The sequence below is a fragment of the Anolis carolinensis genome, chromosome 5 (genome assembly GCF_035594765.1).
Source record: "Anolis carolinensis isolate JA03-04 chromosome 5, rAnoCar3.1.pri, whole genome shotgun sequence".
NCBI classification, from domain to species: Eukaryota; Metazoa; Chordata; class Lepidosauria; order Squamata; family Dactyloidae; genus Anolis; species Anolis carolinensis.
In genome coordinates this window covers 168,192,846-168,209,414 of record NC_085845.1, presented here as the reverse complement: position 1 = coordinate 168,209,414, position 16,569 = coordinate 168,192,846, and the positions used below count along the sequence as shown (strand labels likewise).

Sequence of the window (16,569 nt, the reverse complement as noted above, 5' to 3'; positions counted from 1 at the left end):
GTTTCAATGAGAGAACATGTTTAAATATTTGATGTGTACATATTTTCCCAAAGAATTAGAGAATTAATTTACTCTCTGAAGCAATATTGGGAGACTAAATTGGGAGACTAAATTCCATCAGTGAAGTGTGAAACAGCTTTAAGTGGAGAGTGAGGCATCTTCCTCTGAACTCAAGGCACAACGGATTTCCCCTCACTATTAGCATTGTTTCTAATCAAGGTATGTTAATATTTGTGCTGACCCTTGACTTTAAGCAAATGCAGGATTGATCCATGCAAAGGGTCCCTTCTGAGTTCTGTCTATACCATGTTCTCTGTAGGTGATGTTGAAAAATTCCATGAAGATTCTTGGGAGATGGGGATGGGAGTATTTCCTATTTATACCTTTTTGTACATTATTCTTATTTAAATACATTTTTTTTAAAAAAACATAATTTAATTACTATTATTAGTGTCAATTAAATTAATATGAATAATTAATTAAATAAATTAAAATAGGAGTGTATTTTAAATCATGATAATCTAAAAGTGATGTCAGCTCTTTCCCAACATTAAAGTCAAAGGGAGCTTGGCAAACTGCACACTTTATTATCTCTGAAGATCTCAACCTTTAGATAGCCGAACAGCTCAGGAGCAATGGAGATGAAAGTGTTCCACTATTAGTTTCAGCAAGAGTAAAGACAAAGGAATGGATGGGCAAGTCAGTGTTATAGCGGATGTGAAACCAGTTTTACTCTCTGGAAACCAATTCTCTGATTGATTTCCCAGATTTCTAGATCAAGGATGGTTGAATACAATCCTTTAGCTATGTGATGTTGAGGTACTCAGGTTCTCCTTTGATTCTATTTCAGTGTATATCTGACTATAAAATCTGTGGCATAGGTTTTATTGAAAATGTCAAGAGGAATCTGAACATATGAAGAAATCTTAGGTCTGATGTATAAAAATTAAAACATGATTAAGGGTAGCCTATGTGTGATAATTAATTTTCCTTTCCCGAGACATGAATTTACTAAGAACAGATTTTAAACTATGCCCACAGAATAACTGACTCTGAATTTTGTTTTGTGCAATCCAGAAAATTTTCTTAGTCTAGTTTTTGTGTTTATGGCTCAATCTGGACTGCAGATATTGTATTCTATCTTTTGGCACACATAGACAAATGTTATATTGCTTTAGCAGCAAGAGAGTTAAGAGCTGCTTTTCAAAGTTGCTGTAGTATTAACTTAAATACAGTACAGTATTTTTAAATTTTCATGAGTTCACTTAAATCAGATGCCTAATGAGGTTTTCTTGTTCAGGAACATCAGAAACAATACAGAGGTGAGAGAGGACACATATGGCTTCTCATTTGATTCATAATTCTTATATACATTATAAAGTGCAAATTTCCCTGACAATTTTGCATGCTGTTTGGAACAGAAGATGCTATTTGTATATTATTCCAAAAGGTTTACTAGGTTGCTGATATTGTGGTGTGATTATACATGACAATGAGGCAATTTCCAGCTGAGACAAAATCAGATCTGCTGCAGCATTGGTAGACTTTTAGAAGTTGAGGGTTGCTTAGATGTGTTTTTAATGTTTTTTTTTTTTTTTTAGAAAAAGGGGAAATAGTTTATTTTTTTACTTTTAGTCGGCAGGGATTGGGCGAAAACAATAGGGTGGGAATACTATACATTTATTTCTGTATTTGATTCTTCTGTTTTGCTTTTATTTTAATGTCTGTGTTTTTTATTTTATTAATTTGTCAGATTTAAACTACATTTTTGAAAATCTAATAAAATTGTTTTTAAAACTGAGCTTTGAGACACCTATGATATCAAAAGTAGTTACTAACATTGGAATCTCCTTCATTGGCACTGAATTTAGGGCAGAAATTGTAAACCTACTTGGCTTATTCCCAACACTATACATTTATTGAATATAAAGCTGTACTCCCAAGTTACTATTTCATTTTTAAACATTAGCCATCTAAGTAATAAATATCTCATTGATTAAATGTAAAATAGGGGCATTTCATAAATACATTGTTTATACTTCTCAGTGGCTCCCATTCAAATGTTTTCCTTGGCAAAAGCTAGTATTTTTATATACATACATTCCGTTACATTAAAAATTCATGAGTCATAAATAGCTTTAAAAACAAAATAAAAACAGCAAGAATAGATCTGCATCATAAATCCATCTCTTGCTAATACAATGCACATTCCAATGAAATTAGTGGGATTTACTTATGAATAACCAACTTCAGAAGGAAGAAGATTGGCTCAAGTTTTCCTCATGGTGGTGCTTCATTTTCCTCTATGCCTCCCATCTTGTTTTGTTGTCCATAATCTTTATTTTGTTCTTTAAAATACATTGTTTGGATCCAGATTTTCCCTTCTGTGAATTAAAGGGCTCCTTCAAATACTGGAGGAGGTGACTGGTGACCACATCTGAGGTCCCATTTGATCCTGGAAGCCTTATCTTGTGGTTTTGCAGACAGGAAGCTACACACATGCAACAAACCCTTGCATTTGCAATGAAGAATGAGGGAACCTTTAGCCACATATGACCTATCCTGTGTAGGGTCATTGGGGAGAATTGGTTACTGAGAGTAGGGGAGATGTCTCCATTTAGTGGTACAAAAACAGAGATGCTAGATGTTCTCTGCTAATAAGGGGGGAATCTTTAACCTCCTTCTGCTCCCAACAGCTTCTATGGCCATTCTGGCTTTGTATTACCATTAATAGCCCAACAGCAACATTGTTAGCTCCTTCTGGATTATTAAGAAGAGAAATGAACTGAGCCTACCTACTGACTCAGTGTTCCAGTCACAACAAAAGCGGTGATCCTGGCGGTGCTGTTAGTGTCCCCGTGCTACCAGAGTGTTCTTCAGCTATAGCCACTGCGGGTTATGGAATTGCACATTAAAGCTTCAGGGCGATCAGCAACCCCAGGGCCATAGTTTGTGCACACAACATTAGTGGAGTGATTAAAATCTTGTAAAGCTTTTCACTGGAATCCTCAGTGTCATTTTAATATTGTTTTGGGGGATCTGCCAGCTCTGCAGAGCAGTGTTTTAGAAGCTTCCAGATGAAGGAGTTGGTGAACTCACCTCTACTACTCTTCCTTCCTTAGGAACATCCTGTAATTTTAGTTCTACACATGAAAGCTCTGTATCTAATGCAGGAACACAAATAAATAAAAATATAGAAATACAAAATTGAAAAAGTTACACTTGTGTAAAATGCAGCTTATTTCATGAATAAGTATTTACAGCTTTTACTAAACATATGTTTCTGATTTTGTTGAAATGTCTCTTTTCATTCATTCTATTACTAATTTCGATATATACAGTAGAGTCCCACTTATACGACTTCCGCTTATCTGACACTTCATATTATTTGAGGCAAATCTCCTCCCTCCCCCTCTCTCTCTCACTCACCCTACCAGGTCCCGGTGCTGCCGGAACCCAGCCGGGTGAGTGAGTGAGGGACGGAGGGTGGGCAAGGAACAGAGGGTGACAAAGGCCCTCCCTTCCTCCCTTGCTCACTCCTTCGCCAGGCCAGGCCCCGGTACTGCCGGGACCCAGCATGGTAAAGGAGCTGAGGGACAGAGACAGACGAGTGAAGGAGGGTGGCAAAGGCCCTCCCTCCCTCGCTCGTTCCTTTGCCAGGCGGGGCCCTGGTGCTGCCAGGACCCAGCATGGTGAAGGAGCTGAGGGAAGGAGGCGGGCGGGCAAAGGAGGGCAGCAAAGGCCCTCTCGTGCTCTCTTTCTCTCACTTACGCACCCCGCCAGGTCCCGGTGCTGCCGTAGCTGCTGCTGGGACCCAGCCTAGTAAGTGAGCACCCACCCTGTTATCTGTCAGTTTCGTTTATCTGTCATTCTGCCCCCCAGTTTATGACAGATAAGCGAGACTCTACTGTATTGTACATTACCACACTTGAGTAGTGGGAAGAAAACTGCTTTTTAAAAGTAGAATGTACTTCTGAATAGATATATACAGAATTAGAAGACATTTCTTGAGATGAAAATAATTTCTAGGTAAAGTTCTGGAGTAGTGTATGCCATCTCGTTGAATCCTATACATGCCTGCTCCTAGATTTAGAAAATGTGTAACCTAATCATATACATGTTTACTCAGAATAAATCTCATTGCATTGAATAGGATTTACCAGTTCACCTTGATTTCTCTGAACTATATAATTTCATTTGTGTCAGATACAACCTATAGACAGGCGCCACTGTGATGCAATGGGTTAAACTCTTGCACCAACTCAACTGCTGACCTGAAAGTTGTCGGTTCGAATCCATGAGACAGGGTGAGCTCCCGCCTGTCAATTCTTGCTTGCAGGGACATGAGAGAAGCCTCCCAGCAACACATCCGGGCATCCCCTGGCCAGCATCTGTGTAGATGGCCAATTCTCTTACACCAGAAGCAACTTGCAATATGTTCTCAAGTCACTTCTGATACGATTTAAGAAAACCCTATAGACATTTTCTTTCTCTATGCTTCTTGCAGTTTCCCCCCCAAAAGCATGATATTTCTTTGGGAGAAAATAATTTGGCAGCATGATTTGATGGGAAGGATGGTGAACAATGTTCTAGATTTTTAAGCATATGCAATAAAAGTTCTTGTCAATATGTTCTCATCCTGTTTTAGCTCTTTTATTCAGTCAATCAATCAAAGCTTTATTACTGTCCAAAGACTCAAATAGCTCAAAAAAAGATACGCAGAGTGCGTACAGATTAATAAACCGATTAAACTGATTAAAATGCAGGACAGTGCACTAGACAAAGCACATATAAACAAGAATGAGAACCCTGCAAATACATACAAGGGCAAGTTTTAGCCTGAGTCTAATACAGGAAGTTGTCTCATCCTGGCTACCTCAGAGAGAAACTGGGCAATGGCCAAAGTCATGTGGGTGAGGTTATCTCCTAATAAAAACGTTATATAGAATTGGGTTTTAGCTCTTTTGTTGATGAAACCCTAGGAGAAGGGGTAAGACACACGTTCATTAAAAAAAATAGAAACCCAGTAACTAATCAAAGTGATTGGTTTTCTGAGGTTGACTTCCATTAAAGAACACATTGCAAAAATGACAGAGATAATTCTCAGAAATAGTGGCATCCCTGAAAATGCAACTTATTCCTTCAAAGCCTCATTTAGTTCCTCATATAGTCATGTGGTTGGAAGATTGCTACTGAAGATTTTAAAGATACTAAATCCATTTATTCTTGAGGATGTGCCAGTATAGTGAATTCAATAAGAAACTATGGGAATGTCCTTTGTGAGCACATCTAAGACAGCTGCATATATAATTGTTATTGCTGAATCTTCACAGTCCTTGAGGTGAGAGGACTGAAGTGCCAAGGCTGTATTTCCACAAAAAATACACTGTAGGTAATGGTGTTATAAAACTTGGCATAGGTTACTGAAGAAAATTTTGCAGCAGTGAAGTCTTTTTTTTCAAGAAATTGGTATTGACTCCTTGAACTTTTTGTGTGTGTTGTCATTTTCTTAAGAAGTCTGTATTCCCTCTGTTTCACTTCTTTCCCTCTGTTTATTAGTTTATTTCCTGACTGTACCTGACTGACCATTCATGTGTTTACAAAGTATATACTCTTTGAATTATGAACATTAGTGGGAGAGGTTCTTGGTATCCTTCTTAGAGCACATATCATGCATCTTAATTTGATCTTTCTCTCTCTCTTTTTCTTCTCTAGGTACCTGATTAATGTCACCTTTGAAGGAAGGAATTTGTCTTTCAGTGAGGATGGCTACCAGATGCATCCCAAATTGGTTATCATCCTTCTGACAAAGTCAAGGACGTGGGACAGGGTAGGATGTGTTTGGCAACTTTCAGGCTGGGACTGGGGCAGACAAGTAATAATAATATTATTTATTCGACCAGTCATATGACCATTTCAAAATACAATAAAAATAAAAACAAGGCAAAAAGGAGGAGAGGACGGCAGCTGACCTTCTATTTACAGTCAAAATCTTATTTTCCTGATTCTTCTTTCAGGAAATGTGCTCTTTTCTTGATAGGGGGCAGACAAGTAAATGTTCCCTCCTTTTAGGAAGTGGATCTGGCTCTTTGTTTACCATCCAGAGGTTCATTGGAGACCAATGATTAAAGGCTTGGACTGGTGCTTTAGAAAGTAATTACTTACACTTATACAGAAGTTGTCAGATGGTGTCAGAATTACATTTAAAAACAAAACCTCTTTCTTCTTTTCTTTAAAAAGTGACTAAAATAGTTACATTTTACAAACAACCTAGGTAGGAATTCCATAAGCTATTAGGTGAAAACACACCTGAATAGTGAAGTGAGGTCACACACACAATGAAACTTTAAAATAATTAAAACAATGAGATAGAATCACAAAAGTATTTGAGTTACATTATTAATTTACAATCATAATGTAACTCAAATACCCTTGTGACACACTCTGATTATTTTAATTCTTTTAAAAGTTTCAGTGTATGTGTGTGTGTGACTTCACTAAGTTACATTATTACTTCACAATCATAATGTAACTTAATTGTAAATTAGTTGTTGCAAAAATGAATTAATCGCAAGTAACTCCTTAATTGTAATGAGTTATGTCAAAGCTCTGGGAAAAAATACATGAGCACACTTAGTTAAACTCAGATCATTATCCATTATCACCACTGGCAGTTGGTGGCTTCCCCATCAGTAGAGAAGTGAATTCACTCTGGATTTTCATCTGAACTTTAAAGGAGCTAAGTTATTAACCCACCCGCCCAGAATAAATTTAGCACACAGGAAACCTGTTTTAATTTTTGAACCAATAATTCATTGGTCCTTGGATATGAAAACTGACAGCCACTACTGATCTTTGTTCTAGTTTGCCTGTAGGCAGGACATTTCCCATTACACAGAAATGCAAGGGACTTGATGATGCAGAAAAGAATAATATCTTCTTGCTGCTGTAAAGGATCTCATGAGGTGGATTGGGGGGGGAGGGGTGAATGGTGAAATTTGGAAGACAGGAGATTCCCCATTGCTAGTTAAAATTCCCATAGGTTTTCTTTTATCTGTCTTTCTTATATATCTGTATAGGATAATGCAAGCACCACTGAAATGCTGCATAGAGTTGTTGTTTTGTTTGACCAAGGTCTAGTGAGGTGGTTCTCAACCTGTGGGTCTCTAGATGTTTTGGCCTTCAACTCCCAGAAATCCTAACAGCTGGTAAACTGGCTGGGATTTCTGGGAGTTGTAGGCCAAAACACCTAGGGACCCATAGGTTGAGAACCATTGGTCTTCTAGATATTACCAATCTAGTGCTCACGTGGTCTTACAGTATTAATCACTTTACATTTAACATGTGAAGTCAACATACAAGTAAAATATACAGCTGAAATACACAATGATGTGCTGGAAAATAAGGCAGGATTAGGTCAGTTGTAAGAGCTGTCAAATTGTCACTCCTCCTTCTAATGGGCATAAATGGACCAATATTGATATTGCCGTTCTGCGAACATATGCCCACTCATATGGGAATAAGACCCATCTGAACATGGCTAGGCTGACTTCAGACAAACATGTATAAGACTGCACAGAAAGCTCCAGTAAAGTCAGCTTTTGAGTATGATCACTACATAGGATAGAAAACATTTCAGATTCATTGAACTGGCTTGTCAAGACCTGCTGGCACGAGGTCTGTAATCATCAGCATTGCTCTGAGGTGAGCACAATAATGTCATGGTAGTTATGAAAGCAAGGTACCAAAATAAAATAAAATAAACAAGACAGTCTTGTCATTCCTGTTTATCGGTGCTAGATATCTTGCATGATCATGTTTAGTTGTCCATTTCATAAAATTCCATGCTTTGACATACTCTACACAGTGTTTTTGACTGTATTCAGGGGTATATTTTTCCATTTGAAAATGCATTTAGTTGTAAACTCAGGAAATTATCCTTCTTACTAACACAGCATTATGCTTGTTGGTCCAAGAAACTAAATAGCATTCTAACATTTTTATAGCTACTGAGTGAATAGACTTTCAAACTTTTCTCTCAAAATAGAATTTATATATTGTACAGTACATTACTCTGAAATGAAATTTAGTTTGGACAGCTGCAAGGCCGTTGGGTACCTCTTACTCATGTACTACCTTGCTACCATACCCTTGAAAATAATTGGGAATAAAATTCAGTAATTGCTATAGATATAACCAACATGTTCTTGCCAAATGAACAGTGAAAATGCGACACTCAAAATCACATCTTCACAAAATGTTTTCTTGTAGAGCAGCTACTGTAGGATGGCTTTTGGATGGTTTGGGGATGGGTTTTCTTTTCTTTTACCTTTTTGCCAAAGCCAAAATGGGAAGAGGCCAGGAACTTTGGAGGCTTTCAAGGTGGGTGAGGATATTTATGTATTCCAGTTTTAAGCCACCTTTCTCCCAGAGTGGAACCCAAAGCAGCTCACAAAATTAATGAATTAAAACCAAACAATACAATATTAAAAACAATTAAAATATTTTAATTCAACATATAAAATTGTTCTGAAAATATCATTTTTTCTTTGAAAAAAATGCCATCCTCTCCAACATGAGGCCTGTCTGTGAGTAATTACATATTCAAAGCTTGCTTAAATAAAAAAGTCTTTGTCTCCCAAATAAAGGAGAGCAGGGAAGGGACGGGCAGCTTAGCCTCCCAGAGCCAGAAGATAAGAGCAGCTACTGAGAAGGCTTTATTTTGTAGCCTCAGCAAGTGAGTCTGTGATGGTGGCAGGACCAAGAGAAAGCCCTCCCCTGCAGTTCTTAATCATAGAATCATAGAGTTGGAAGAGACCACACAGGCCATCCAGGCCAACCCCCTGCCAAGAAGCAGGAAAATCACATTCAAAGCACCAAGATTCTGGCAGGTTCATATAGGAAGATGTAGTCTTTCAGATAGAGCTATATGACTCTTGTTATAATGGCTATAGCCCATGGTCCTTTATGGACAACTAACCATGACCATGCAAGTAGCCAGCATAACCACTGACAACTAGCACAGCATGAATAGTTATGGGAGGAGCAGTTCAAAATCTCTAATAGGCATGAGATTAACTAATCCTTATATAACCTATAAATTAAAGGTAAAGGTTTCCCTCTGACATTAAGTCTAATTGTGTCCGACTCTGAGGGTTGGTGCTCATCTCCATTTCTAAGCTGAAGAGCCAGTGTTGTCCATAGATGCTCCAAGGTCATGTGGCCGGCATGACTGCATGGAGCACCGTGTTACCTTTCCACCAGAGTGGTGCCTGTTGATCTGGTCACATTTGCATGTTTTTGAACTACTAGGTTGGCAGAAGGTGGGGCTAACAGTGGGAGCTCACCCCGCTCCCCAGATTTGAACCGCCGACCTGTTGGTCAGCAAGTTCAGCAGCTCAGCGGTTTAACCCGCTGCGCCACCGGAGGCTCCAGCCTATAAATTAGTCAAGATAAATTGTTAGTCAGCCTGGTCAAATATATCCATACAGGTGTATCCATATTTGTAAATGTGGACCAAAGGGTCATGAAAAGCATACATGCATCTGCAGAAACATGTGCTTGCATACATGCAGATACCGTTGGTGAATATTTCATGCATCTAAAGAAATGTATTCTAACCCATGAGAGGTCATGCTAGTATATATCTATTAGTCTTTAAGTTGTCATGAGTCTCTTGATTTATGTTGGATGCAGAAACATAGTCACCCCTCTGCAATTTGTCACTATCATTGGATAAGAAGTCAAAGAAAGACATGTAGCACTGAGCAATGCATCATCAGCATATTGGTGACAGCTCACACCTTTCTTGAGTAAATTCCCTCATTGTGGTAGCCTTGTGTATATTTTAAAGGGGATGAATGACAGTAAGAATGACCCCCTCAAAAACACAGCACAGATGAGTGGATAATGAGAGTCACTAGACAACTACATCTTTTTGCTGTGCTTCCCTTGAAAGGTGTGAAAAGAAGGGAAAGATTCAGATGTTATTCTGTCCAGTCCTGCAATGCCATCTAGCCACTTAGATGTAGATAGATTTAGCCTCACCAATAGATATATCTAATCCTTCTTAATCACTAAGAATATTGTAATTGGTATTTACCAAAGCTGAACCAATTTCATAGGATTATCTGAACTCCTTGTGATAATCATACTTAAGTCTTTTTCTCGGAGAAGAGTTTTTTCTTATAAAGCAACTTAAGAATTATTTCTCTGCAGTCTTTTCCCCCCAACAAATACAAATATAAATTAAAACAAAGTACAAATAGAAATTCACTAGTTGCGTCTTCTTCTTCTTTTACCTGCATGCTTGATTTAACTCCCTCTGAAATGGTCATAGTAAGTAAGTAAGTAAGTAATTAACTTTATTTTTCTATCCCACCACCATCTCCTGGCAGGGACTCAGGGTGGCTAACACCGGGCAAAAGCCCGAAAACAATAAACAAAGTGCAACAATTAAACCATTTTACAATGAATAAAAACACAGTAAAATCGACAATACATTAAACCATAAAAACTCATTTAAGGCATAAAATGAATAAAAATGAAATAAAATACTCATGGCAGTGGAATGAGTTTATTTATGCATTCATTCATTTTTTAATTTATATTATTTATTTATTTATTTATTTACAGTATTTATATTCCGCCCTTCTCACCTCGAAGGGGACTCAGGGCGGATCACATTATACATATAAGGCAAACATTCAATGCCTTAACATAGAACAAAGACAGGACAAACATGGGGCTCCGAGCTGGCCTCGAACTCATGACCTCTTGGTCAGAGTGATTTGTTGCAGCTGGCTGCAGCTGGTTGCTCAACAGCCTGCGCCACAGCCCGGCCTTTCTTCTGGAGTGGGACCCAAGGCAGCTTCTAAAAACAACAAAGTAAAACCATTGATTTTAAAATCAATTATAAACATTAAAAAGTTTACACATATGTAAACGTGTCCACTAAAAAGTCATGCTTGCTTATTTATTCAAACTTAACTTGCTTTAAAAAAAAGTCTTCCCTGCCGGCAAAAGGAAAGTAGGGAGGGGGATAGGCTAACCTCCCATGGACAGGAGTTTCAGAGGCTGGGAGCAGCCACTGAGAAGGCTCTTTCTTGTATTCTTACAAGGTGAGCCTGTGATTGTGGTGGGACTAGACCAAGTCTGCCCCCGTAGGTCTCAAGGTTTTGGCAAGTTGGTATAGGAAGATAAGTTTTTTCAAATAGTTGTTCTAGTGCTATGTTCCTGTAAAGGAGTCTGCCTTTGCATTCTGATTCAGTTTATCAATTGAACTGGAAACTTACTGCTTAAGGTTTGATTTAAATCAAATAAAAAGCCATGAAATAATTCCAATGATGTCACTTGATCCTGTTTAATTTATCCCCCAGCCTGAATATAACTAAATCTATTCAGTTTCAATCTAGTATAATCTGTACCACAATCTGAAGGCATGTGGTGAGGTGTTTTATTGAAAGGAACATGTTCAGATGAAGAGCCTTTCAACTGATTAGATCAGTGGTTCTCAACCTAGGGGTCCTCAGGTGTTTTGGCCTACAACTCCCAGAAATCCCAGCCAGTTTACAGTTCTTAGGATTTCTGGGAGCTGAAGGCCAAAACATCTGGGGACCCACAGGTTGAGAACCACTGGATTAGATGAAAGATCACTGGAAAATATACATAATCAGAAATAAGCAATACAAAGGGATTGGGTAGATGATCAACACTTATAATTGTAATAGTGAATCTCAGTTTGTAGAAGTATAAAAATACTGAGATAAAAAATCCTAAGGAATTGGGGGAGCACAAAATCATCCATGTAAGATTCCAATCAGCTTAACTGGGCATGACATGCTAATTGCTTCTATAAAGTGGTGGAATCAAAGCATCATAATGCTGGAAAAGACTACAAGGACCATCCAGTCCAGCCCATTCCCATGCAGGAATACATAATCAAAGCGCTCGCATTATGCTTCTGTTTGAAAACCTCCAGAGAAAGAGACTGCATCACTTCAAGGGAGCATATCCCACTAACGAACAACTCTTACCATCATGAAATGCTTCATAATTTTTAGGTGGAATCTCTCTTTAGTTGTTTGAAAACATTGCCTCTGTGGCAGCAGAAAACAAGCTTGCTTCCTTTTCAATATGATATCAGTTCAAATATTTAAACATGGCTTTCATGTCACCTTTTAACCCTTTCTTCTCCAAGCTAAACATACTCAGTTTACTTAGATGCTCCTCATAGGGAATGGTTTCTAGAGCTTTTACCATTTTAAACTCATCTGGGCACTTTCGAACTTACCAATATACTTCTTGAATTGTGGTACACAGAATTAGACACAGTTTTCCAGGTGTGGTCCGACCAAAGCAGAATAGAGAATACTTCTCATGTTCAACTTGTGGTTTAGTGAGACTTCTAGGTCCATGTCCCAAGTACTGTTGCAAAGCCAGATATATTTTTTCTTCCTAAAGACAAAACTTATCTTTACATTTATCTCTATTTTATTAATTTTGGTGCAGCTCTCCAATCTGTTGAGGTTATTTTGAATTCTGATTCTGCCCTCTAGGTTACTGATGATTACCCCTTTTAATTTGGTGTCACCTTCAAATTTGATAATATCCTTTATTCCATCATCCAAGTCATTAACAAAATCAGTAATGGGCCCAGTAATGGGCCCAGGACAGAACCTTGTGGCATTGATCTAGTCACTTCTCTCCAGGGTGAAGAGGAGCCATTGGTGAGCACCCTTTGGATTTTTTCAATAAATCTATTATTATTATTATTATTATTATTATTATTATTATTATTATTATTAACTTTATTTATAGCCCATCTTTCTCCTCTTGGGGACTTAGCCTCTAGCAATCCTACACTTCAGTCAAGTTTTAAAAGCACAATACAAAAGTTAAAAAAAACTATTAAATAGTTTTGGGGGTTTTTTTGTGTCAGGAGCAACCTGAGTTGCTTCTGGAGTGAGAGAATTGGCAGTCTGCAAGGACGTTGCCCAGGGGATGCCCGGATGTTTTGATGTTTTACCATCCTTGTGGGAGGCTTCTCTCATGTCCCCGCATGGAGCTGGAGCTGATAGAGGGAGCTCATCCGCGCTCTCTCCGGGTGGGATTTGAACCTGGCCGCCTTCAGGTCAGCAACCCAACCTTCAAGTCACAAGGCTTTTATCCCCTAGGCCACCGAGGGCTCCTTACTAAATAGTACAGTGTGGTAAAAACAGATCAAAATATAATAAATACACTTAAAATCACCTTAAAATTACAAACTCACCTAGCAATAGCTTTGTCTAGCCCACATCATATAGCCTGTTTGAAAGAATACCACGAGGGACCTTGTAAAAGCATTCCCTTCATCTGCAAAGCTTGTAACACTTTAAAAAAAGAGATAAGTTTAGTCTGTGTGGACTTGTTTTTGAGAAATCCATGTTGATTTTTAATGATCATGGAATTTCTTTCAGGGTGCTCACAGGCTGATTACTTAATGGTCTGCTCTAGAATCGTTGTTTTGTTACTGATGCCAGGCTAAGAAGATGATAATTATTTGAATCCTCTCCCCACTCCTTTTTACAATGGGGACAACATTTGCTCTCCTCCAATCTGCTGGACCTTCTTCTGTTCTCCAGGAATTTTCAAATATTATTGCCAATGGTTCTGAATTGGAGAAAACTAGCTGGACCGAGAAAGGAATACAGAATCTTGGAGGAAGATACAGCTGATTGTGTGAAACCCTGAAACAGGAGCCATCTGCACTGCAATGCTTTATTGCAGACTTGAGTTCTATGCAAATCGGTGCAGACCCTATTGCCCTTGCTCATAGCGAAATGTGATTTTCTCATTTCTTCACATAGTTGTTCCTTCTGATCTTTCTACTAAATTCAAAGTGTTTGTGGGCACTCTTTGTGATACCAGAGCAAATGTCATGTGGAATAATTTTCCTTATGCAGAGCACCAGCCGTACATACCTCCAGGATATCAATAAGTTTTAGGACTCTGTCATTATAATATTTCCTGGGCTTTTTTAACCAACTTAGAATACAGTGGACAGCCTGAGTCTCTGCAGGAGCTTATGAACCTTTAGTCTACATAGTTATGTTAAAATACAGCAAAGGGACATGCAATTTTTATTTCTTCAAAAAATGCTGAATACTTCTATATTTGCAGAGGCATTCCTGTATCTAGCTTCCTGTAATAATTTGCACAGTTAATTATGAGAAGGACGTAAATTGCAATTACTTCCACCTGAAAGTTACACCCGCTGTAATTTGTCAGCATTATTGCAGAATGAAAGAAATAAAGGTGTTCCTTCATCTCATGAAACTCATGTTATATTTAGTATAACATGTTGCATGTCTTCACGTCATGATAGGGGCCTCAAGGTGAAGCAATCACAGGGTTTTCTTGGCAAGATTTCTTAGGAGGAGATTTGCTTTTGCCTGCCTGAGGGTCTGGGAGAATGTGATTCGTCCAGTGGGCTTCCATGGTCAATCAAGTATTCAAAACTCTGGTTTCCAGAGTCATAGTCCAACACTCAAACCACTACATCATGCTGGCTCTAGTTGTGTAGCCCCTTAATTCCATTGTATTTCTTTGGTAAAGGATTCTCTTTCATGGATTTCTCATTACAGTGTGAAGCAAGGCTAATTCTGTCTCAGCGACGTACATGACAACTGCACTCTTTGCAAGCAGTTTTATTCCATTTTGCAAAGCTGCCCTGCAGTGCCCTCCATTTCCTTTGTGTTTTGTGTTTTTTATTCTTCTTTAGTAGTTTCTTAAAATACCTGTTTGTGCCACAGTAACTGATTAGACATGGAATTTTTGTGTGCTTCTCTTCATGAACCTTACAGATTTCTGTCTGCTGCTATATTTACCCTAAGTAGCAGAATAAATCTGTATTGATGCTTGATCCTTACTTTCCCCTACACTGTTTACACTGTTCTAGCACTGTTGCTGGAAAGATTTAAAGCAAGCTCTCTAAATCAAAGTATACAGAGCCATTATGTGCCTCTGACTGCAAAACCCATCCAAAATACAGAGCAATCCTGGATGGGGAAATGAGAAGATTCACCACTTCATCCAGACAGTTCAAATCAGTGCTAGCTCTGGATTTGGAGGACTGGACATCAGCAAGACATTCTCAAGAGCTCCTCTCATTCAGTCTGCTCACTCACTACCTCTGTCATCCGCTGTTTCTGCTCCACTTGCTTATAGCAATGTCTGTCTAGTTCTGCTGTTTGCTTTCTTGTTTCCTGGTCCCTTCTTAAACTGGATCTATACTAACTGTGGTCCTCATTTGAATGAAAAACTGTGTTACAATACTACTGCACAGAGGCTTCTTAAGTTGCTTTGTGGGAGGAACAACCTTCTTTGGTAAAAAAATATCTAAGCATGATTACTTTAAAATATTCAGTCATCATGATCTTGTGATGACATGTTTAGCTTACTCCTCCTTGCTTCATCTTCACAACAGTGGTTTGAAGTAGATCAGGCTGAGAGACAGTGAATGGACCAAGGCCACCCAATAAGTCTCATAACTCTGTGGGGAATTAAACCTGAATCTCTGAAGTACATCAAAATCAGGATTATTGCAGTGCCAAAACTAAGTATGACGGGATAGGCTTTGATGATGTTACAAGGTAAATGGTTTGAATCTTGTGACCTTGTTACTTGTGGCCTTGTAACTCATAAACCCCGAGGGCTAACAACAAACAGGAACAGTTGGTAATTTAAAATATGTTTACTCTTCAGCATTGTAGCACTTTCCATAAATTGTTTAACTCTGAAGAGATGTTAATGCTAACATCTGAACTTAACCAAAAAAGTAATGTACATGTGATTTTTTGGTCAGAAAAATATCAATTATAGCATAGGGGTGCTAAGAATACTCACCATTAAATGTTTTTTGGCTGGAAAATGTTGGAAAAAAGAATTCAGCAGTAAGAATCTTTCACAGTTTTTTCCCAATGAGCACACACCCAGTATTTTGGAAAATTATTCTGCACAGAAACACACATGGATTTTTGTGTGAGATTTTTGAGGATTTTCGCACACTAAAAACAAGACATAATTTGATGCAAGTATGCACTTTTTTACTGAAAGCTCTTGCAAAACAAACATCTTACACACACAAAAACCTTGTCACCCTCACCAAGCTTGCATTAAAATGGCACATGGTTTTGCTGTGCAAAATTACTGTTTTCTGTGCAAGGTTTTTGTTGCACAAAATAGCTATTTTGTATACAAAGAGCAGTTGTAAGGAAGGATAGGGTATAAAACAACAAACCATCATGCACATATGTGTCTTCTTGGAAACAGTTGTACGACTGGCAACCACCACCCAGAGGACCTTTTCATCGCCTGTCCCAAGCTCTGGAATGACCTGCCAGTAGAGCCCCAACAGCTAAATCAGCAGTCGGAATTTAAGACACAAGTGAAGACCTGTCTGTACCCAGACAGTTTATGTTGTTTGTGCAAATTTCCACCTCTCATAGAAAAACTTGTGTGTGTTGCTATGTGGAAGAATTTCCTGAAACGCTTTAGGATGGGTGAAAGCAGCCCAGAACTCTGCAGAAC

General features: G+C 38.4%; 1 protein-coding gene across 2 annotated transcripts in view; it reads left to right on the top strand.

Annotated features, from left to right (window-relative positions):
* Positions 1 to 16,569, top strand: part of grin2b (glutamate ionotropic receptor NMDA type subunit 2B) — a 303,629-nt gene that overhangs the window by 177,071 nt on the left and 109,989 nt on the right. For both annotated transcript variants that reach the window (XR_010006831.1, XM_003226634.4), the window contains exon 4: positions 5,716 to 5,830. Coding sequence is in view for 1 of the 2 variants with exons in the window: in XM_003226634.4 (XP_003226682.2) it covers positions 5,716 to 5,830 (115 nt within the window). In the remaining variant the exon portion in view is untranslated. The remainder of the gene's footprint in view (positions 1 to 5,715; positions 5,831 to 16,569) is intronic.